Source organism: Callithrix jacchus, chromosome 11 (genome assembly GCF_049354715.1).
Source record: "Callithrix jacchus isolate 240 chromosome 11, calJac240_pri, whole genome shotgun sequence".
Lineage (NCBI taxonomy): Eukaryota > Metazoa > Chordata > Mammalia > Primates > Cebidae > Callithrix > Callithrix jacchus.
Window position 1 is genome coordinate 14896261 of NC_133512.1, and position 22310 is coordinate 14918570.

Here is a 22310-nt window from a genome sequence, read left to right on the forward strand (position 1 = left end):
CAGGAACCACGTGACCTCGAATGTAAAATGGGACACATGCCCCAGAGTCCCCCGCACTGCCACTCCCAAAGACCAGCACGTTTCCTCATTTAGCAGACTCACTGTTATTCGTGGGCGGGGCTGGCATCACAGACAGATAAGGAAACGTGCTGAGGGCTGCCCAGCCAGCAGGTTGCGCTGGGTCACCTGAGACTCCGCTACACCCAGCAGGAGCTGGCATTCACCACAGGGTGCAAAAGGACACTGAGCCTGGGTCTGGGAGGCAGGAGGACGCCCAGTCATTCTGGCCCCACAGTGGGAGCCGGGGATGGTGTGACCTCGGCCCCAGGTGTATCCGATGACACGCCTTAACCAAAGCCAACACAACAGGGTGGGGGACGGTCCTGACAGGGTATCCTCACATGCTCTGAGGAAGGAGCAGAAAAGCCGGTCCTTGACTGGGGGTGCGCGGAGGCCTCGTAAGAAGGGGGTGCATTGCCGTCAGAGCCCTGGAGAATCAAGGATTCAGGCCAAGACATTGGGTGCTGCACTAAACACACGTGGGACTGAACTCAGCCCAGCCTGGGGGTCAGCACTGTTGCCACCAATTCACCCCTCAGCAGTCTGAAGTGCAGGAGGGGCTTCTCAGATCACTTAGCCACAAAATGCTTTAAAAAAATTTTTAACGCCCACAAAGCAACTTTCCACCTTGTCCAAATGCACTAAACTCCCCGTTATCTATACTAACTGAGAGTGTGAAATAACACGTCCTGATTGATAAGGCTGCAGTTATGCTGACCCTGAACTGTGATTCAGTTCTGTGATTCAGAATGTTTCCTGGAAACTGATCTTTGCCAGAGCATGGCAGATCTCAGGCCCTGAGCCTCTGCTGGGAAGTGGGAAGAGAAAGGGGAAGGAAGATGGGTCAAGTGTACAGGAGCAGAGACCCACCATGCTGCCCACTCAGACACTTCATGTCACCACATTCTCTCTCCACTATGGGGTCACATAGCCAACTCTGCAAGTGAAATAAAGCCACCACTCAGGTGGGAGGCAGCCCATGGGGTCTCCTGCCTCGGCCTCTGACAACTGATACGTGACAATTGACTGTCCTCTAAATTCCACAGCAAGGTCACAAATCCTGCTCTCGTCAGAACCACCCTGCGGCACATTTCAGCCTCAATGAGCCAAGGGCTGGCTCTCCTGGAGGCTGGGACATGCACCTAAGGTGAGAGACTGCAAATATACAACAGCGGTTCTCAAAGGCAGCTGTCCACATTTTATCACTAAAATCCTGAAGCTCGAGCCTCACCCATGAAGTCAGAACCTCCAGCGGTGAGACCTGGGTGGCAATATTTTTAAAAACTCCTTAGTATTTCCAACACACAACCAAGCTAAAGAATCACGGCAGGTCTCAACTCTGAATTCACACTGCGTTATTTAGGGAACATTTTTAAAGCAAGTCTGACATCCAGGCCTCACCAGTGCCAATTCAATCTGCCACCCTCCCGAGGTAGGAATAGGCACTCACATATTTAGCATCTGCATGTTTAAAGCTCCCCAGGTAACCCCAACATGTAGCCAATATGTCCAACCCCTGTTCGAAAAGAGATGGAATCCACTCCCTTTGTAAACTTTCAGGATGCAATATTGATTAAAGAGTAGATGTGTAGTTACTCTTACACAAAACTAACTAGGTAAAATGGTGGATATGTCCATTTGTTTGACTGTACTGATTTTTTCCCTATGTATAGGTGGAACAAAACATGTTAAACACCTTAAATATATACAATAATAAATAAATTAATTAAATCATAGGAAAAACAGGGGCCAGGCACAGTGGCTCACGCCTGTAATCCCAGCACTTTGAGAGGCCAAGGCGGGGGGATCACTTGAGCCCAGGAGTTCCAGACCAGCCTGGGCAACATGATGAAACCCTGTCTCTACAAAAAAAATTCAAAAAAATTTAGCTAGGCATGGTGGCACATACCTGTCATCCTAGCTACTCTGGAGGCTGAGGCGAGAGGATCAATTGAGCCCAGGAGGTCAAGGATACAGTGAGATATGGTCACACCACTGTACTCCAGCCTGCGTGACAGAATGAGACCCTGTCTCAAATAACAAATTAATTAATTAATTTAAAAAATAAAAAGAACAGGCCAGGCGAGGTGGCTCACGCCTCTAATCCCAGCACTTTGGGAGGCTGAGGTGGGTGGATCACGAGGTCAGGAGATTGAGATCATCCTGGCTAACACAATGAAACCCCATCTATTAAAAATATAAAAATTAGCTGGGCATGGTAATGCCCATAATTACCATAATAATGCACATGCCTGTAATCCCAGCTACCCAGGAGGCTGAGGCAGGAGAATCGCTTGAACCCAGGAGGCGGAGGTTGCAGTGAGCTGAGATCACACCACTGCTCTCTAGCCTGGGCGACAAAACGAGACTCCATCTCAAAAAAAAAAGATGAAAACTTATGACATGCTAGAATATTACCTAGTTTAAAACATGCCTTCTTTCATTTCTATCTGGGCACTAGCAGGTAAAGTCCCCATAAGCTACTGATTTATCTCGATATGATCCTCTAGGAAGGCAGCGTGACGTCCCACAGGTGTGCTTCATAGGCTCTGGAAGCTCCTTAGCATTCCTAGGAGGGAAGACAAGTAACAGGCAAAGACTGCTTCACGGTGAGCTTGAGGCGTCCAGACTTCAGCTCATTCACACGAATCTTTCCAAGACAGTGTGTAAAAGGAGGCAGGGTGGCATGACAAGGATGCCCCCACAGTCTTCCCAGCTGAAATGCTCCCACAAATGGTTTGAGGAGCCTTCTCCCAAAATGGAAAGAGGACTGACTGACCAGCCCCTTCGACCTGGAGGCCGTAGCCTTAAAAAGCTGGGTGACTTACAGTTTTGTCTTTTTTTTTTTTTTTTTTTTTTTTTTTTTTTTACAACGTAACGTGTCAGGAAATCCTTAGGCAGGGTTCTAACTGACTTATCAAGACCAACCCAGGCGAGAGCTCTCCCTTCCCAGGCGTGCCCTCCCTCAGTCGAGCTGTCTCCAAGTCTCACCCTGATTCTAAGAGAATAGGTGGGAGCCGGCAAAGCTGCAACAGAAAGTGGAGGGAGGGAATCACATTTTTTAGATTGCAAAATTGAAAATTCTTTCCACTGGGAAACACTGAAGTCCATGCTAGGTGGCGGCATTTCTTCTAAAAAGACACATTTAAAAGGGTAATGATATGTCAAAAATACAAAGCACTCCTACACGAGAATGTCAGCAATGCCCCTGTGTTTTATAAGTCAACTGTAACCTAACGTGCAGATGCAAAAAGCTGCAAACCACCGAAGGGAGACCCCCTCTTCCTCACACTGCCCAGCACCTAAGGCCGCACCCATGGGGCTTCTGAAGGGGCTTCAATTCCTGCCTGTTCACGTGCATTGGTTTTCTTTTTGGATCACCCCCATCACGTGACCCTACTGGTCTCTTCCCCAAACACTTCATCTTTTAATCACGGTGGTGTTTACCACCCCATGCCTTCGAAGGGACACAAGTGCTGTCCACCTTCAGGGCCACATGGGCTGCGCTGAACACAGGTGTGGCCATAGGTCCACCTGACTAATGAACTGTGACAAGGGCTGTAGCCAGTAACTTCCGGCAGCAGCTGTGGGAGCCGGGAGTGCTCTTGGGAGTGTGGGCAGCCTTGGGTGCACAGTGAGGGCTCCCCGCTCATCCCAGGTCCTGGCATGAGGCCCTCGTCAAGTCACAGTGCAGTGGGCATGTGGCATGACTGGAAAAAAGCCATATTGCTTTATGTTCCCTGTGACAGTGGAGTTGTTATAACTGCTCCACCCTGACATAGGGAGAGAATTCTACCACCACCTATCTAGGACTCCAGAAATTAGCAGTTCCCCTGAGCCAGGACTCAGGCTGTTAGGGTCACACAGACCAGCCCATTCCAGTGCAGCTCAGGCAGAGCTTCTGGTGACAAATGGCATACCCCAGAGGCCTGGTGATGCCAAACGACTTTCGAGCATCAGTGGGGAAGTTCCCCAACAACTTAGAGAGCTGCCACAGGACCCAGCAACCCCTCTCCTGGGCAACACCCCAACAACTGAAAGCAGGCGTTCAGACAAACATGTCACACCCATGACCACATCATCACCATTCACCAAGGCCAAAGGTGGAAGCAACCCAAGTCTCCGTCAAGAGGGTAAACAAACTGTGGTCTATCCCTGCTATGAAATATTACTCAGCTATGAACAGTACTGAAGTTCCCACATGGGCTATAACACATGTAGCTTGAAAACATCATATACCATGTCACAGGAGCCAGCCACAAAAGGCACAAAGTGTCCACAGTAGGCACATCCCCAGGGACAGGAGGGGATGAGTGAGTGCCAGGGGCTTGGGGAGAAGGTGTGGATGCGAAGTGACTTCAGGGGGTATGAGGTTTCCCTTTGGGATGATGAAAAATTTCTGAAACTAAATAGTAATGGTGGTTGCACAGCAATCCAAATGTCCTTACTGCCAATGAACTGTACACTTAAAATGATTAAAATGCTAAATTTTATGTTATGTGTATTTTACCCCAATAAAAAATATATTTTTTTAAACAGGAAGGATGATTTCTGTTTTCTAGTGTGGGCCAGATCAAAAATTTTCATCTCAAAATGAAAATATGAGTTTATTATTAATTATTTTTACTTCTCCCTTGACATGTTTGGGTATTAAATTTAGTTTTTAACATGTGCTTAAGGAGGTTAGATTAGCTATGACTTTCATCTCAGGAGAGCAAAGATGGCATTACTCTCGCTCAGGAGATTAAAGATGTTAGAGAAACGGTACTGAGCCAGTGAAGATCCCTTGCTGTGGCTGTCCCTCACAGTGTAGACTGAGCAGGAAGTGGCCTGGAATCCACACCTGAAAAGGCCCAAAGGCCCAGACAGCACCTCCTCCTCTATGGCCGTGGCCTCTCAGCAGTGTCTTCAGAGCGCCCGTCAAGGTGGCAGGGTAGGACACCAAGTCCCCCTGCTTTGCAGAGTGAGGGTCTCTGGGGCAAATGGAAATGATTCATCCACTCTAAAATTTCAAAGTTCGTTTTATGCAATAAAAGAAGGTAACTGCAACGGCAGTTTCCCAGGGCAGACTGGAATTTCTTATCCTAAAATGTTTTCCAAATTGGAAACCCACAGAGCTCCCTGTAGTGCAGTGGGCTGACTCGGTTATTAAATATGCACTCACATATATATGGCCTGTCAATACCCATAGCCCTAAAGCCTCCAGGTCTGAAGGTCGGGAGAAGCTGTGTCTAGTCCTGACCCCTGGGCAAGAATCTCTTTCTAGAGCTCTCAAGGCACATAAATATCCCATCTCTCTCTACCACCTCGAGAAACCGAAGCTCATCGGTGGAGAAAAAACCTCATTTTGTCTGTGGCAACAAAGAAAGAGCAAGAGTCCCTCATGGACACGTGTCCAGTGCCCGTGGCCCTGGCTCCTTAGCTCCCAGACCTCCTTTATCCTGATTCTCTGATGCAAGTACCAGGAAGTCCCTCTTATAAGACCTGGGTCCTAGGACCTCATCCAGCTTTCTGGATGGGGTGGTGGCCAAGGGAAGCCTTTCAGAGAAAAAAATGACCCTGGGCTGACCATGATCATCCAGAGATAGCCCCCAAAAGGCGGAGATGCTGGCATGAGCCCTGGTCTCATGCTGACGCCCAAGTCCTCGGAGGGCTCTGGGAGTGTCTACACTTGCTGCTGTGGTCAGTCCTCCATCTACCACCTCAGATGTGCATGCTGGTGTCTTCCCCCATGCTCCAAGGACCTGGCACAGATGGGGTGACAGCCATAACTGGGGACTGCTCAGTTATAACACACTGTACAGAAATAATAACTCCTGGACTTTTAGAAAGTACTGTGAGTTCCCTGTGTCCCTAGCATGGCTCTGAAACCCTCTTACCCAGATCACTAAGAGCCAAATGCAAGGCCCCTTCCTTCTCCCAATGTCTAGCTGCTACAGGCCTAGGCACTGGGGCTCCCTCCCTTCCTTCCTTCCTCCCGAGACTCTTCCTCTGCAGAGTTGGAGGCCAGTGCCACCCCATGGCACCCCCATCCTGCCAAACACCATCCTCCATTGTCTCTGGGCCCCTAATGGAGCTCCCAGGCTCAGTACCACCTTCTAACCTGCCTTCTCTTCTGTTAAGACAGTGACCATGCAAAAAAAAAAAAAAAAAAAAACAAGCAAGGGCCCAGCCCAAGACCCCGAGGCTCGCCTCTGCCCTTGAGGAAGAGCCATGCTCCCTGGCCCCCATCCTGGCCCTCCATGGTGCAGCCTGTCTGCATCTCCAGCCTCACTCCTGGGCACCAAACTTCCCCGGCACACGTCTCCTCCAGACCATCTGCCTGGCAAGGATCCCTCTGCCCCGCAAGGCCTGGATGAGAGGCTCTGGCTGAGCACCCCTGACACGTTTTTCCAACTTTGGAGTTGAAATGAGGGGGGATGGTCTGCATGTCTCCACTCCGTGAGGCTGCGAGCTTGCAGGTAAGCTGCTCTCTGAACCCTGCAGTGTTCTTCCAGCTTTCATATTTGGTTCCTTTGGTTGGGGTTTAGCACACAATTTAAATCAACGGGCTCTCCATGATCAATTATTAAAAGCCGACAATTTCCATTGCTCTGAACTTGCTTTAGGATGCACAGGTTATCAGCCATGGGTTAGCACTAACAGAGCAGATGCCGAGTCTGGGAGGGACATTAAATGCCTGGCAGGAATGCCACAGCACTGTCTGCAAGCAGAACGGGGCCTGCCAGGTTCCTGTCATCGCAGGGTGGAGGTTGATGTAACATGAATAAGGTATTTTGACAACATGAAGCAAAGAGCCCTCAAGGTATGAAAAAAAACGCAGCGCTGGCTTTTTGCCATCCATGGAATCATGAATTTCACAGGTTGAGTCATTTCTTTTGTTACTGGGATATCACCAGTTGAAATCTTCCCCCACTTAAAAGGATATGATCCAAAAACACACCACATACAGGCTGAAACCAAGTGAGACCCAGAGTGGGGCGGGGAAGTGAGCTCCACAGCAGCAGAAGTCAGACCAGACTGAGGGAGCACGGCCCCATGGCTGGCGGGTACTTGTAGCGAGCAAAAGGCCCCCAAACCAACTCCCTGCATATCACCCATCCTACAAGAAGCACAAACTGTGCTCACTGGCACAGAGAGCACCCGGGTCTCAGTGATACCCCACCTCTAGATGGCCTCTCTCTGGTCTTGTGGGTGGTCAAGGCTATTCTACATTATCCAGTGATAAATCTCCCTTCAGTGCCCATTCAGCAGAGCAATCCAGGTCTTGAAAGGATCATTTGCAGTTCCACCCATATTTACAAACATTATGTAAATACAGTCCCAGGCCCCTGTATTTACAAACATATGTTGAGCTCTCCCTGCATATCAGGGAGAAACAAAAGGTAATGGGTACAAGGTTTGCTGGTGAGTGGAAGAGTGTGAGTTTAGTGAAATTAGGGCACAGCCATGGGGTGCAGAGTCAGAGCGATGAAAACTCTGTTATGTGTTCCAGTGAAGATGAAGGTACCTAAAACAGTGTAGGCATTCAGCATAACAGCTCTTACTATTGCCAACATCATCAACATCACAATCACCGACACCACCATCAACAGTATCAACACCATCATAGTCATCACCATCATCACCACCATCACCAAACCATCACAACTATCAACATCATCACAGTCATCGTTGCCATCACCATCAACATCATTGCAGTCATCACCATCATCACTATTATCACCATCACCATCATTACTACCAACAGCATCACCACCATCAACATCATCACCATCATCATAGTCATCATTGCCATCACCATCAACATCACTGCAGTCATCACCATCATCCCCATCATCATCATCACCATCACCATCATTACTACCATCAACAGCATCACCATCAACATCATCACCATCATCACAGTCATCACCATCATCACCGTCACCATCACCACCAACATCATCACCATCATCACTGTCACCATCACCACCATCAACATAATCACAGTCATCATTGCCATCACCATCAACATAATCACAGTCATCATTGCCATCACCATCATCACTATTATCACCATCACCATCATTACTACCATCAACAGCATCACCATCAACATCATCACCATCATCACAGTCATCACTGCCATCACCATCATCAACATCACTACAGTCATCACCATCATCACCATCATCATCATCACAATCATCACTATCACCATTACCACTATCAACGTCATTACCATCATCATTACTACCATCAACATCATCACCATCATCACAGTCATCACCATCATCACCGTCACCATCACCACCAACATCATTACCAACATCATTACTACCATCAACATCATCACCATCATCACAGTCATCACCATCATCACCGTCACCATCACCACCATCAACATCATCACCATCATCACTGTCACCATCACCACCATCAACATAATCACAGTCATCATTGCCATCACCATCATCACTATTATCACCATCACCATCATTACTACCATCAACAGCATCACTGCCATCAACATCATCATCATCATCATCATCATGGTCATCATTGCCATCACCACCATCAACATCATTGCAGTCATCACCATCATCACTATTATCACCATCACCGTCATTACTACCATCAACAGCATCACTGCCATCAACATCATCATCATCATAGTCATCATTGCCATCACCACCATCAACATCACTGCAGTCATCACCATCATCCCGATCAACACCATCACCATCATTACTACCATTAACAGCATCACCACCATCAACATCATCACCATCATCACAGTCATCACTGCCATCACCATCATCAACATCACTACAGTCATTACCATCATCACCATCATCATCACCACCAACATCATCATCACAATCATCATCACCATCACCATTACCACTATCAACGTCATTACCATCATCATTACTACCATCAACATCATCACCACCATCACAGTCATCACCATCATCACTGTCACCATCACCACCACCAACATCATCACCATGATCACAGTCATCACCATCACCACCATCAACATCATCACCATCATCACTGTCACCATCACCACCAACAACATCATCACCAACATCACTGTCACCATCAGTACCATCAACATCATCACCATCATCACCATCATCAGGGTCATCACCATCATCACCATGACTATCATCACCACCATCAACATCATCACCATCATCAGGGTCATCAACATCATCGCCATGACCATCATCACCATGATGATCATCACCATCATCAGTCATCACCATCATCACTGTCATCATCACCATCACCACCATCAACATCATCACCACCATCAACATCATCCCCATCACTATATCATTGCCATCATTACCATTATCATCATCAGGGTCATCATCATCATCAATGTCAACACTGAAATTTAATTTTAAAATCAAAAGAGTTCCACTGTTCTCTATACCTGCCAGGGAGGGAAGAAACAATTCCTTCCTTGCTTAGCTGCAGTGCCTGAGAGCTACAGAAGTAAGCAAAAAAAAAAAATTTTTTTAAGCCAGAGTCTTGCTCTGTCACCAGGCTAGAATGCAGTTGTGTGATCTCATTCACTGCAACCTCTGCCTCCTGGGTTCAAGCGATTCTCCTGCCTCAGCCTCCCAAGTAACTAGGATTACATGAATGCACCACCACCCCCAGCTAATTTTTGTAATTTTAGTAGACATGGGGCTTTGCCATGTTGGCCAGGCTGTTCTTGAACCCCTGACCTCAGGTGATCTGCCTGCCTCACCCTAGTAGACATTTTTTAAATGGGTTTTCTATCAGTTCCGAAAGTTCTGGACTGAGATCCAAAACCCTGCTGCGCAGGCTATTCAGAGACCACCTCCACACTGCGCAGGCTTTTTACACTAAATGAAGTGCAAGTCTCAAGGCCTGCTCCACCTCCCAGCCTGGTGCTTACCTAGCACAAAAGGCACGTCCTGGATGAGGAAGCAGAACTCCCAGGAAGGGCATGGTTCACTCTACCCTGCTCCCAATGCTGTGGCTAACCCTTCAGTGGCCATTCATCACTGCTTACGAACAGCTGCTCATGTGTGGCAGGATTCCTACAAGAAGCCCACTTCCCAATTTTAAAAAGCTCTGGGGAGACTGGTATCCAGTTTTGCTTATATCTAATCTTCTGACATCTTTTTAGTTCTAAAGCTATGAAAAAAATCGACAAATAGCCCAAGATGCGTGTCAAACATGAATAGATTAATAAATACTTTAAATTTGTACTGTGAACACCCAAATATGCACTGAATTTTACAAGTCTATTGTTGAGATATGAAAGTCCTTAAACTTCAAAATGATAATTAAAAAACTTTTATAATAAAAGGAATTAAAGAGGATCTAAAATCAAAACCAAAATGTGTTAGTAAAGTAATGAGTTTACCAAGTAGTTTAAAAACAATCTGAGGGTGGATCATATGATGTGGCTTTCTAAAATTCCAGGCCTTACAATTGCTTCCTTGAAGCAAGAACGGGGAATCACTAAGGACTGAATTCAATCAACTGGAAGACATATTAACCTCAAGAGACTACTATATGTTAATCTAAGCCATGGAGTCCTCTTCTCCACGTACTCTCGGACGCTTCCAACCTCCCCCAAACCTTACACGAGATTGTTATCCAGGAGGTAAGACTTCTGACTTTAATGTTTCCAAGTAATTTCTTTTAACATGGTTTGGTGAAGTCAGTCCGGTGTAATACTGCACATAGTTTTGTCCCCACTGGAGCCTTTTTTGTAAACTCAGAATTTCCCATATATTTGTTTAATGCATCGACCTGGACCTGTTACTCAGGAACTGCTACCCCTGCTGTGGTGCTGTGGTTGCTATACAGCTCTATCATAAAAGGCCAACAACCTACACATGGTGGACTCACCTGGCTCCTGCAAACTCCCAGTTCATGACATAGTCAGAGTTATTCAGGCAAGCTGGAATGCCAGCTGTTCACTCAGTCACACCCCCAGTAAGTAAGAGGTGGATGGGGACCAGCATTTCTTCACACCTTCCCTGGGCCATGAGCTGGGATAGGGCTTCCTTCTCAAAGATGGAGTGAAGAGAAATTCACAGAAACACTGCCCTTTACCCGCCTGTGTCACTCACGCAGCCCACGGCACACTCAGACCTGAGGCCAGGACCAACGTCTAGACTGTGTGCTCCTTCCCCCAGGCCACCCCAGACCTGAGGTGTGACTCCAAAGAGGGTGCAGACACTGGGTCCACACCACAGGGCACTAACTTTTACTCTGCTGTGCAGGTCCCATGTGAACCTGGGTGGGCCATATACTGACACCTCCGTCAATATGACTGTAAGGCAGGGACTGGTGTGGTGCCCGCAGCCAGGGTGCTTAGGAAGATGACATGGGCCAGCACACCTAAACCAAGAACCACGCTGGCATAAATGACAGCATCTCTCGTGTTACCAGCACACGGTGGGAATCACATGCATGGCGTCACCCAGTGATGTTCTCTCGTCCTTTACCTCTCTGATCTTCACTTTTAGAGGCAGGCCCCTCTAAGGAGCCAGCGGCCTCCAGAAACCAACACACCAAAACATGCCAATGTGGGAAGCCTGGCACCACACGGATGCCACATTCTCTGGCCCAAGGTCCTCCTTTGGTCCCTGCATATCACTACCGGGACTCCCAGAACACAGCTCTGTCTCTCCACCTCCTGCAGCTACAGCCTGGCTGTCCTCTCCTGGCATGCACCTCTGTGCAGGACCACACAATCTCCCCACAACCCTCGCCCACACAGGTCCCTACCTGAGACATCCCCGCTCCATCCCAGCACCCCTCTTTGCCTGCTGTCTTCCCTGGCTGACCTGACCACTTCTGGCTCTCTGGTCCTCTCAGCCTTCATGCCTCACCAACAGAAAGAACACTATATAGTAACCTGGTCCCAACATGCCCCATTACATTGACACAGTGCTGCTGTGAACCAGGCAGAGGTCACTGTCTGTCCATCACTGCCAGTCCTGGTTCTTCCCAGACCTCAAAGCTAGGCACAAAGGCCCTGTGCCGGTTTCTAAACCATCAGCCTTAGGGGGAAAGGACACTTGCAGTCCTGGCCTCCCTGCAGTTAGCATAACCCCCACCTGGTTTTGGGGCATCCCCCGGAGGCCCCTGCACCTGGCTCCATTGCTCTGGGTGCCGCGACAGCTCTCAGCCCCCCGACCCAAGCCTGCTCCCAAAACCCCTCCCATCACTGAGCTGCTCTCCATGGTAGAAACTCTTGTGGAGCCCAGGCCGCCCAGCTGCTGCCTTCCATAAACAGTCTCCACACACCACCATGGCCAGCACCGACACGTTGTACACCATGACTGCTTAATCACTTCCATGTGCCAAAGCTGTCTGTGGGCTCAGCAGTCCTCTTGATCCCCAACCTTCAGCCCCACTGAGGTAACTGGCATTCTTCCACAAAGCCCTGACCTACACCACAGGGGAAGAGGTAAGTATGCTTCCTTAGTTCATCCACTAACTTTCACAAAGGGAGAATAGTTTCACTGTTAGGCCCATTCTGCAGTGAAGGCATGGACAGCCCTTTCCAGCAGATCTGCATGCTGTCCCTGCCCCTGTGCTTAACATAACACCCTGACATTAACATAACAGCAGGCTTTCTGCCTCGTTCTTCCCACCCTCCGATCTGCTACCTAGGGACCATGGCAGCATGATAGCAGGCCATGGCCTAGGCTTCCCACATTGGCATGTTTTGGTGTGTTTGGCATGTTTCGATCCTAGGCCAAAATTCACAAGACTCAAAACTGCAAGGGAAATGTCCCTCCCTCTCCCCTGTGGGTTTTGCCAAAAGCTAACCTACTAGGCTGATTTCTCATCGCACGTCAGCCTCCCGTGGAGCACCTCCCGTGGAGCACCAGCTCACCTTGACGCCCGGGGGTCCTGCTGGTGCTCTCTCCTGTGTCAGGCAGCCTGCTGCTTGCCCGGAGCCCGCCTCCCATGCTGTCCAGAGACGCAGAGCCATTGGCCTGGCTACCAAGGGTGTTCATGTGGGTAGGGATGGGCTCGAAGGTAGGATCCAGCTCCAGGATCAGCCTGTTGAGCTGCTCAATGGACTGGTCAATGTCCAGGGTGGGCGAGCCTGGGGAGGGGCCTGTGCTCAGCTCTGAGCCGGCTCCATTCACAACCTGGTCGCCTGGAAACCTGGGTTTGAATGATTTGCTGGGAGAGGGCTGCTGTGTGTCAGGAGGATGTGACCCACTGCCCACACCCCTCTGGACAGCCACCCTGCTGCTGGTCCCTCGGGTGGGGGTGAGTGGGATTCTTGGCTGGGCCTGGACGAGGCCAGGGTTGTCTGCAGGGCCTCGGCTCACCAGTCGGGCCTCCCCGTCGGGGGCGAAGTTATACTGGTGAGCCACCACCATCTGCTGCTGGCGCACCCAGGTCTGGGTGGAGTAGCTGCTCTGCCCATAGGCCTGCATCTGTGGGGACACCGAGGGCTTCCTCAGCAGGGGCTGGGGCTGCTTGGGCTCTCGACTCCCAAAAGTCCGCTCCCGCTCATAGGGGGCGTCCATGCCAAGGCCCAGGTCTGGAACAAGGGTGCCCTGTTGATCTTCACCAACGTTGCTGCTGAGACCATCAGACAGGAGTGAGTTCTGGCTGCTCTTGTGGCAGGTGAAGGGGCCCAGGTGGGCCGACTGCGGCCCTTCCGAGGAGGACAGGGTCCCAAGGCTGTCCACACTGTGCAGGTCATGATGGGGCATCTCGTCATCCAGAATGTCCGTCTCCCGGTCCTTCAGAGCAGCGTCTCCATTCACGTGGACCTGAGCCGGCACCACATGGCGGGTCCCGCTGTACTTGCTTCGAACATCAGTCATTTCCTTCAGGGAGCTTCCAGAATCTTCCAGGCCAAAGCCACTGAGCAGCTGGTCCAACTCGGCCTTCTCCTGGGCGCTGAGGCCCCTCTTGGTTCCCGGAGCCAGGCGCTCTTCTGTCTTATCAGTCCTGGCAGAGGCTGTGGAGTGGCCAGAGTCGCTGCTGACAGACAAGGTGTGGTCACTGTGGTCTGGGCTGCCAGTGGCCGGGACAGCCTGGTGGCCTCCTGGGATGCCAGGATCCGAGGAGCTTTTCTTCCTCACCTTCGCGTAAAGGCTGCCATCAACAGGGCCCTGCGTGTGTAGCACTGCGGGGGAGAAAAGCAGAGAGAGGGATGAAAGGCAGCCTCACACCTTCAGAATGAGTGTGTGCATTTGTCCAAACAAATAAATGGATTCAAAAGATGACTAACGATAAACAGGGACAAAGACTCCTCTAAGATCAAAGTTCTACACATACTCTGGAGCATGCCAACGAAAAGGAATGCAAAGAAACAAACATCTTCAGGCGCCAGAATCATTTCCACCTTTCCATGCAGAACAAACTGTCATTCTGAGCTCTGGGATTCTTCAGCTTCTGAATCATCTTGCCTTGAGGGCTCATTGTTAGTTTCATCATGATTATGAATGCTGAACTGGGCTCAGCTCATAAATCCCCGAGAATGGACTGTTCACCCTATACAAAGAGCTTCCATCTATAGACCTAACACTTGTTGAGCATCAGTTAGGGGCCTGGTAGCAAATTCCTATTAAATTGAATGGATTGGTGGAACCCCATCTCTATTAAAATATAAAAATCATCTGGGTATGGTGGCACACGCCCACAGTCCCAGCTACTCAGGAGGCTGAGGTAGGAGAATCACTTGAACCCGGGAGGGAGAGGTTGCAGTAAGCCATACACTCCAGCCTGGGTAACAGAGCGAGACTCTGTCTCAAACACACACACACACACACACACACACACACACAACAGCAACAACAACAAAACTGAACGTCTGCTCAAATGTCAACCTGAAATTCAATGAAAAGAGAAAGTGCAAGAATTGATTGCACTTCCCATCCAGAGCAGCATCTTCGGGCCAAGTAGGTGCCTGGTGAATGTCTCAGGATCACAAACAGATGAGGCTTACTTGCATGCACTGATTTCCATGCATGGAATGTCAGGAAAATGAAACTTTGAATTAAAATGTGGGCAGGAGGGACTCCATGTTTGGGTCCCCTTCCACGAACACTCCCTTCATGGAAGCTGTTTTCCTCTCTCCTGGATTTCCCCTCTGGGGTCCCCTTCCACACTCTCTCGTGGAAGCCTGTCTTCCCCTCCTAAACTCCATATCTCTCTGTGTTCCCTTCCACCCAGTGTGGAAGCTGCTTTCCTCTCCTGGATTCCATCTTTCTGGATTCTCTCACTCAAGTGTGAGAGTTAGCTGCTTCTTTCTCTCTCCTTCTCCTGTTTCTCTCTCTCTAAATAAATCACTTTCTAAAAACAAAAAAAAATAAACAAATAAAGTGTGGGCAGGGAGGGCTGAAGCTTCGGCTGCTATTATTAATAATGACCACGGCTCTGGCATTCCGGGACTCCCGAGCCTCAATCTGCTGACTGGCCAACTGCCGTGACCACACATGGCAGGTCCTTGCCAAGAGCCTCCTAAAATAAGCTGGAGTTTGTAATCAGCACATGCCTTACCCCATGGGCCTCCCCCACCTTCTTCTACTTTCTCAACTATGAAATGGCAGGCATTCCACAGCCAGGGAGCTGCTGGTGGTGGGAAACCCATGCTTTGTGGGCACCTGGAATTTGAGAGACGCGAGCCACTACCTGACAGTGGCCACTGAGCCTGGCCCAAGAGCCCTCTGGAGGGACCTCCTCTAAAAATGTGCCTCACAGCCCCAGGCTCCAGGCTGATGCACAGCCACGGCCAGCGGCTGCTGGCTTTTTTGAAAACACTGGGACAACCTGTTGGGACAGAGTCCTGAGAGGTACTTGGGTGTGGTGCTGAAAACGCGCCTTCTCCAGGCTTTCTTCCTGTTTCAACCATGCCCAATGGAAAGCACACAGAGGGCTGGGGAGACGGCAGTGTGGACACAGGGTATGGGCCCGTCTGCAGTAGCCCTGACTCCCATCCTAAAGTCAAGCCTAGGGGAGGGAGGGTCTGGGAGTAGAAATGCTACACAAAATGCTGAAAATAAACCAAGTCTCCAAGGCAGGGAACGTGATGACAGGACATATGCCATGGGATTCATTCAAGGTATCGGCCTCAGGGACTGCTGCTGTTTTCTGAGTACCTCTTATTGACAGGGCAGGTGCGTTGTGCATTTTCTCTGATTTTCACAGCATGATCTATGTTGTTATTCCTTGTTTATCTATGAGGAATTGAAGCTCAAACAGAATAAATAACTTGCCAAAGAGGTGGAGGTGGGCCTAGAACCGGGTGCACTGGCCCTGTGTGCTCCTGCTGGCCCACTGCCCACCAGCTCAGAGAGCAGCAGGAGAGCACACCCCTGGAGGCTCTGTCAGTGGCTCTGCCCACCAGGAGGAGGCATTGAACTCACATTGCTCTGACCAGGCATCAGCAAGTGATAACTTTGAGAGAAAGATGGAAAGCATCTTTGTATCTTTCATTCCATGAAAAGATAGGACACATTCTATTTTACAAATGAAAAACCAGGAAACTGAACAGCCTGAATGTCATGACTGGGAACACACACACAGTCAATGGCGGAATGGGATACCATCTTCAAGAATAAAGTGAAACAGCCATCTCTGAAGCCCGGGTCAGGCTTCAGATCAGGCAGACTAAAACACCTCCGTCACCCAGCTCTGTGTAAATTAAACAAAAGAACACCCGGAAAGACTGGACTAAATTATAAGGCACATGCCAATATGACCTCTACAATTTCAAAAATATAAACTGCAATCCATTTGTTTATGCAATCACTAGGTGACTGTGCAGTAGAGTGGTCCCTTGAAGAAGCTCTGGCATCATATGAACACTGGTTCAAATCCCAGCTCTATCCTGAGTCCACCCTTCAGGTTCTACCAACTGGTACATTCACCTTGACCTTCAGCTTCCCAGCTATAAAATGAGGGTGTGGTTAGACGGTATGTAAAGGTCGAGCTGAGGATTAAATGGCATAGCACACAGGTGAGTGTCTTTATAGAACCTGAGTAAACATCAATTTAATTTGGTTTCTGTTTAGATTCCCTGTTACCAGGAAAATTGAACAAATGTAAGACCTGGTAAATCCTTCTTTCGTGTTCTCAGAGTGTGAGGAGAGAAGGAGGCGCTGATAAACGGCTTCTGCTCCATGAGACTGACAGAGACTACTCCCCCTGCCCACAATGGAGGGCACTGCATGGTGGTCAGTCCGGTCCCGCCCACGCTTGGCAGGCAGCCAGGACACCCATGGCAGGGTCACACCACTCAGGGCATGAGCCTGCCCATTACAGTCAGATTTCACACTGCTACATCTGTATATTTATGACTTCCTACACCCTTCTCCCTAAATTTAAGTTAAAATAAACTGGCATAATGACTTTTGAAAAAAGCCCAAGATTGAACCCGGGAAGCAGAGGTTGCAGTGAGCCGAGATTGTGCCACTGCACTCCAGCCTGGGCGACAGAGCCAGACTCCATCTCAAGAAAAGAAAAAAAAAGGCCAAGAATGAAATGTAAAAAAATTCCTGTAATCTAAATTAAAATGCTGTCAAAAAGTGCTTATTAATCAGTCTGAGGTAGAATCCTCCAGCTAGCTCCCTGTCCCCCTGCAAAGAACAGTACATGATTAGAAGGCTGTGTACAAATGGTAAGGCACAGGATATTCCCTCTCCCAGGGGGTATGAATAATCCTATTTTATTAGTAGTAGGAAATCTTAAAATAACAATAGATGCATTAACAACAACACCATTTCCATTGCCATTGACTAAACATTTGATCTATGCCAGGCTCATTCTGAGCACTCAGAGCAGGGTCTCATCAAATCCTGACAACCCGGGTGGCACTCAATCACCTTCCTATTAATACATGGGAGCACAGCCATGGGACAGAGAAGATGCAATCCAGCCCTGTCCAGCGCCAAAGACCAGGCTGGACTCTTCCTAAACTTCCTGCTACATACATAGGTAGCTTCCTACATCAGAAAATGCCCAACAAGTGTTAAATGTACAGAAAAAGAATATGAAACATATCAAGTGAATCCCACAACAGGACTGGTCAAGCTTCTGAATGACTTTGTAGGAGCACAGATCTTTCTAAAGGTGCAGAGCTCCGGGCAGGCTCTCCCAGAAGCTTCAATGGCCACCCCCTGCAACCATACCTTCGTGGTCTTGAGTGGGGGCAGGGGAGTCAGCCTCAGCGGAAGAAGGAGAAGGGGCCTCTGGAACTCATGGTTCCTATCCTGTTTTCTCGTAAAAGGCTACCACTTTGCAAAAGGAAGGACTTGAACCTCAGTTGGACACAGGAGACGACTGTTTCCCTTCATTTTTGAAGATGGGATTCCCATTCTGCCATTTACACTATGTGTGTTCCTGGTCATGACATTCAGGCTGTTCAGTTTCGTGGTTTTGCATTCATAAAATGGAATGCTTCCTATCTTTCAATGGAATGAAAGATATGAAGATGCTTTCCATCTTTCTCTCAAAGTTATGAGAACTAAAGAATACAGACATAAAGTATCCAGCTCATAGGCTCCAAATTAGGTAACCCATAATTACTATTAAAGGCTCTTCCCACATTGGACAGGGCCTGGCATCGGCTCCCTGGGCCTATCTCTTCTCTGCCTACCCTGGTCCCAGCAGTCCACTGCAAGCATGCACCTGCCCTGGGGACCTGGCTCCTGTGCTTCTCTGCATCTCAGCTCCCTCACCTTCTAAACAGGTGTGGCCCTGACCACCCTTTCTTCACTGGGTTTTTATCCACAGCACATACCAGCATTCAGCAGAACTGTACCTTTACCCACTGGAACTCTGGCTCACTGAGGGCTGGGGTGTGCTTTATTTTGCTCTCCCTTGCACTTCTAGCATTAGAGAACAGCCTTCGGCACCAGGTGGACATTGAGTGAGAGGCCAAAACTTTGCGTTTTTTCACACATGACAAAACTTGGGGAGCTATTTTGGAAAGCTCAGCTGCTTTAGCAGGAAAAACAAGCAAGCAAACAAAAAAATCCACTACCAACCAAAACCAAACACACACACAGCCCAAAAGGATCTGAAAGTAGAAGCGCCCCTGCAGCCCAGGTGTCCCCACTCTCTGGGCCTCTTCCTCCCAGCCGGCACAGCCAGGTCCCACCATCCGTGAGAGCCGGAAACAGGGAGGCCATGGCGGCTGACCTGGCTGTTCTCCAACTGATAATAAACACAATTGTAAAAGTACCTGAAGTCACCCAATTTAAGGGTTCTAAATACAAAAAAAAAAAAAACAGTGAACCTAAAGGTTAGCCCATATGCTCATGAAGCAGGAAGCATGGGCCAGAGATCCAAGGGACATTTGAACATTATCTGGCCACACTATGCTCGGAACCAGGGTACAAAGATGAATGGGACGAAGCCCTGGCAAACAGCAGGTGCGATCCAATGGCACCGTGCTACCTGCCGCTTCCAGTCTCCTTTATCCTCTTGCCACCTGTGCGGCTGGCATTTCATCGCTCAAACCCACACAGTTCCAAACGGCAGGTCTGGGTACACATCTGTCTTCTGAGCTCTGTATCGTCTATCTTCTCACCTATGGAAAGAGCTTGATCTAAATACTTTCTGCCATTGTTATGCTTTGTAAGACTCAATGCAAAAACTGCAGGATAAGAGCAATATAAAGAGAATCCTGACTAGAAATGAAACCTAACAGAGGCGTGGAAGTAGGGTCACTGCATGGGTGACTGCCAGTCTCGCCAATGAGAAACCAAACAGAAGCCCACACCCTGCTGTTTGCAGTCACCAAAGGTGCAGCAGGTCCATCATTAAAGGATATCCTCCTTAACTGATGGCAGAACGCTACTGATAATACACTTCTGGTTTGGAAACGTGGTGTAGAAAGTAATTTTCTGCATCCAGACTAGAGAAATGACATAGCCAACTAAACTTCCATCTGTGGTTCCTGGGCATAGGCTGTGGGTGAGGTTCCTGGTGACCTGAGCTCCTAGGGGCAGGGAGGGTGAGGAGCCCCCACCAGCTGAGGAAGGCTGCAGGGCTTCAAGTATCTGCTCTGTCTTTGGCACCTGATGTGCTATCAGGGATGCCACTGCTAGGAAGGACGTAGTGGGATAAGGACAGAGTTCTAAAAGGTGGGGTCCTGCCGCTGGTCTGCCCCTTCCATCTTTATATATAATTAAGTAACATATTTTAACATTTTGCTTCCATCTCAAAGCAAGCAGGGGGAAGTCCAAATCAACCCTCATTCTGCAAATTCAAAACCTGATCCCAAAGTATGAGGAAGTAACTCACGGGGATCCCATAGTTTTTCGGCTACGGATACAGGAGGAAAACCTTTCTGCATCTCAGTCCAGGGTACACCATCCCATTTGGTGTCCCCTTTCCTTCTGCGCTGCCCCCAGCCCCGGCCAACCAGCACCCAGGACCTCCCCTCCCAAGGGAACCTGCCCACTGGCTGGCAACGATCTCCTCGTGGCCGGGTCCTAGTTAAAAATCCAACAAACATAAATACGGCCCTGAACGACTTCCGCCGCATGACATACCAAGGAGGTTTATCGCCTGGAAAAGAACCAGAAGGAAGAAAATATGGAGTATATGTTCTTGTCTTCTTGGAGGCCCTGCAGCAACAGCCACTTCCTCACCCACCCTCCCTGCAGGAAATCCTTCTCTCTGCCTGCTTCTGAGACGTGGCTTTCCCACAAGGAGACAAGAGGGTAAGAGGTACTCAGTATTTCAAAAATCATCCAAAAAATGGAGAAAACAAAAAAAATATATGAAAACATCCCTTCCAGTCTTGCTGAAAACAGACCAGCCAATGCCCACTGTGCTCCCAGGCATGCTAGCCAAAGGGACAGCTGACCTCCAAAGGGACACTTCAGCACCCTCCATCATCAATCACTCAGCAACCAAAAATATCAGTCACTCATCTGTAATGCACTGAAGTGCCCACTGGTCCTGCTTCCAACAGAAAGTTGGTTTGAAGCAAAGGAAGGAGAAATCTGATAGATTTATGAAGTGACATGGAACCTTTCCTTTTTCCGGGTACTGACACTAAGAATCCCATGTTCTATTTTTGTGACAGGCGTGCTTAAAAAGTAACTTTTCATTTCAAAAGAACTAGCAGTATCCTCCCTGCAATGCTTTTGTTTCAAAGGAGAAACTAGAGAAGTCTTCTCCATGAAAGGTAGTAAGAGTTGACTAAGCACTTGCTATGATTGCTAGTCATAAATGGGGACTGAAAAGCAATATTCAGCCCAGTCCCTATGATGTTCTGGAGAACGGACCAGCCCCCTTGAGGAACTGAGAGAGAGGAACAAGAGATGGAAAGGGTGGTGGGCACATTTTATGTCATGTGAACAGACAGATCAACAGAGGCACGGGAAAGACAGGCGACGTGTGAGAAGGCATCCGCCGATGCTGAAGTGGCCACCCTTAGGTGAACCAGGTGAGGTGGTGGGAATTGCCACCTTCATCACCAGAAGAACAGAGAGCATTCTGGAAACACCTCTCGCACAACTCAACTGACCTCCTACAGACAAGCCTACCACACAAGCTCCTCCTGTGCGCCCACACACCGTCAGGAATCCCAGGAATCCTACTCAGGTCCCAAAGCAATCCTGTGAAGCAGGAAACACCAAGTCTGTTTTACAGATGAAAAGTCAGAGGCTGAGAGGGTCTGCACCGACATTTAAGATTTTTTTTTTACAAGCCTACTGAATGGAACACCTGAAATTTAAACTGGCCTCTCTCCAACTCCAAAACCCACTTTTTCCGTTCCTTAAAAATGATGAAATTCTAATCCTAATGAATCACCTCTATATTTCACAGAGGTAATATCTAGAGCAAGACACACATACACTCATATACACCTCACTCGTTTTCCAGAGACTATTAAGCACTTTGTGCTTTCCTCCCTAGCTCCTAAAATGATTCATTATCGGGGACAGACCCCTGTGCTGTCACAGCCACTGCAGTGATGGTCAAAATTTTATGTTCCATTTTCTGAAGCAAGTGCATTTCTATCCTCACAGTTAAGGGATCAGGTGCTGTTCTTAGCACGGACTCTTCAGTTCCCCCACAGGCCTGTGGTACCAGCAGCCCCACTGGGGTCAGAAGCCCTGGATATGTGAGAGGTCCTGCTTGCACCTGGAGCACCACGGGGAACAGGTGGCTTCCCCAGACACAGCCAGAAACTGTCCTGTCTCTAGGTCACTCTCAAATGACTCACTTGGGGCCACCCAGCTCAATCAATTCACCCCAAACGTCCCAAT

At 48.9% G+C, this 22310-nt stretch overlaps 1 protein-coding gene across 29 annotated transcripts in view; it reads right to left on the reverse strand.

The window, feature by feature from the left end:
- The window catches only part of TNS3 (tensin 3), a 314051-nt gene that overhangs the window by 73791 nt on the left and 217950 nt on the right, over positions 1–22310 (reverse strand). For all 29 annotated transcript variants that reach the window (XM_078342392.1, XM_078342401.1, XM_078342395.1 and 26 more), the window contains one exon: positions 12950–14206. In XM_078342392.1, the coding sequence (XP_078198518.1) occupies positions 12950–14206 (1257 nt within the window). The remainder of the gene's footprint in view (positions 1–12949; positions 14207–22310) is intronic.